This window comes from Strongylocentrotus purpuratus, unplaced genomic scaffold, assembly GCF_000002235.5.
Source record: "Strongylocentrotus purpuratus isolate Spur 01 unplaced genomic scaffold, Spur_5.0 spur5_scaffold_8, whole genome shotgun sequence".
In the NCBI taxonomy this organism is placed as follows: domain Eukaryota; kingdom Metazoa; phylum Echinodermata; class Echinoidea; order Camarodonta; family Strongylocentrotidae; genus Strongylocentrotus; species Strongylocentrotus purpuratus.
In genome coordinates this window covers 27,572,264-27,574,158 of record NW_022145614.1, presented here as the reverse complement: position 1 = coordinate 27,574,158, position 1,895 = coordinate 27,572,264, and the positions used below count along the sequence as shown (strand labels likewise).

Sequence of the window (1,895 nt, the reverse complement as noted above, 5' to 3'; positions counted from 1 at the left end):
GAATTGCACTTGAAGGGATATCATCAATACGACGTTATAAACACTTTGTGCAGTTGATATAAGATTAGAGATGCCACAGTTTTTAAAAGGATGAAAAAGGAATGAACAATTGAGGGAAAAAAATGAAAAAAATTGATGTGGTAGGACAAAATGAGACACGGATGAAATATCATGGCGCTCAAAAATAACTGGAGCGAAGCGGTTTATTTTAAAATCTTTTAAAAAGTAGATATGAAGTGGACAATACTTCAACTTCTGCAAACAGGTAAGCGAGCTATAAAATTAGAGAAATAAGCGAACTATAGAAAAAAAAGGAAATACAATTATTTCAGGTTTTACAAATACTTACGTTAAAACAGACCACGTCGAATTCATGTAGCCTGTGTAAAATCGTAAAAATAAAGTCATGAGAAAACTAAAGAAGCATATGAGAAAGCACAAAGCTTTTATTTTACGATATAGCTCTTTATTCCCCCAAACCACTTTCATTCATACGGAATATTTAATCTTTTTTGTATACAGCGTTCCTTGGCGAATATATGTATACAAACTTCGAGTTGGAAACAATGGTCACAGGCCGAACTATCGATGAATTTAATCGTAGAAAATGTTCGGGCTTTCATATCTTGCTGACCAATACATTTTTGGACTGATTTGCGTCATTTCGTTGAAATATCAAATAGTCGGCATCTATTATGTGGGAATATGTTGTGCTACACAGTCAAATGATTTAACGTGCACTGACAGAACCTCATACAAATTTGATCTTACCCGTCATTGCTGACGTCATAGGCCAGTCGAATTCGTTCTCTACAATCATTGCGACATCTTTGAACACTTCCTGTAATACAGATTAGAATAATACGTTCGGCTAATTTCGTGGGTTTTTTTTAAATAGCGTTAACAAAATAATAAGACATTTTGCCCCCATGAATATCAGAAATGCATTATTGACAAATTATATGTTTTCAGTTAACTCGACAGTTCAACAAAAATGTATCTTGAGTAGTCAATCTTATTTATATCATAAATGTAAATTAGCTTGAATGTAATATGTTTATTAATTTGTTGCAAATGAAAATCAATAAATACCTGTGGAGGGAAAAGCATGGGAAAACATTAAAACTTTTTTTTTTTTTAAATGGGGGTTTGAAAATGATACGGAAAGGATAAAACGAAGTATGTTGATAAAACAAGAATAAAAGAAAAGAAAAACAGAAATAATAATTATCCTAAATTAGAATGTGGTTGACAAGTGAAAATACAAAGGAAGAGAAACGGAGAGGAAACAAGAGGTTAGAGAGCCTAAAATCTATCTGGAAAGAGTTGGAAAGAGAGAAAGAGAGAGAGAGAGAGAGAAAATAAGAGAGAGAGAAAATAAGAGAGAGAGAGAATAAAAGAGAGAGAGATAGAGAGAGACAGAGATAGAATAAGAGAGAGATAGAGAGAGAGAACAAAAGAGATAACATGGAAGGATGGGAGAGAGAACTGGATAGGTATATGAGCAAGATGGAGAGAGAACCAAGTAGAGAACGAAGGAAGGTAGAGAAGCGTAGGTAATATTATGAAGATTTATTTTACAGTGTTTCAGTATCTAGGCTACTTATTACCAAGCTGAGTTCTGAAGCAGTGAACCATTCTTTGGGTAGATGGAAGTGCGCCCCTGCGGAGTCACCGAGGAGGATGGTGCCCATTCGCTTGGTTTCTCCGCACAGCGTCTCTTCGAACGGCTTCATAACTTTTGGATCAATACCCTTTACATGGTATGAGGGAGAGAGAGAGAGAGAGAGATAGAGAGAGAGAGAGAGAGAGAGAGCGGGGGAGGGGCAAATAGAGGGGGCAACAAAGAGGGAGAGGGGTAGGGATACAGAGGGAGAGAGAGAGAGAGAGAAAGA

General features: G+C 36.1%; 1 protein-coding gene across 1 annotated transcript in view; it reads right to left on the bottom strand.

The window, feature by feature from the left end:
* Window positions 1-1,779, bottom strand: part of LOC592185 (acyloxyacyl hydrolase) — a 13,344-nt gene extending 11,565 nt beyond the window's left edge. Inside the window, exons 1-3 of the mRNA XM_030976037.1 lie at window positions 1,611-1,779; window positions 772-841; window positions 350-380 (exon numbers count right to left, since the gene is read on the bottom strand). Of these exons, the coding sequence (XP_030831897.1) occupies window positions 350-380; window positions 772-841; window positions 1,611-1,736 (227 nt within the window). The 5' untranslated portion in view covers window positions 1,737-1,779. The remainder of the gene's footprint in view (window positions 1-349; window positions 381-771; window positions 842-1,610) is intronic.
* Window positions 1,780-1,895: the final 116 nt, after the last annotated feature.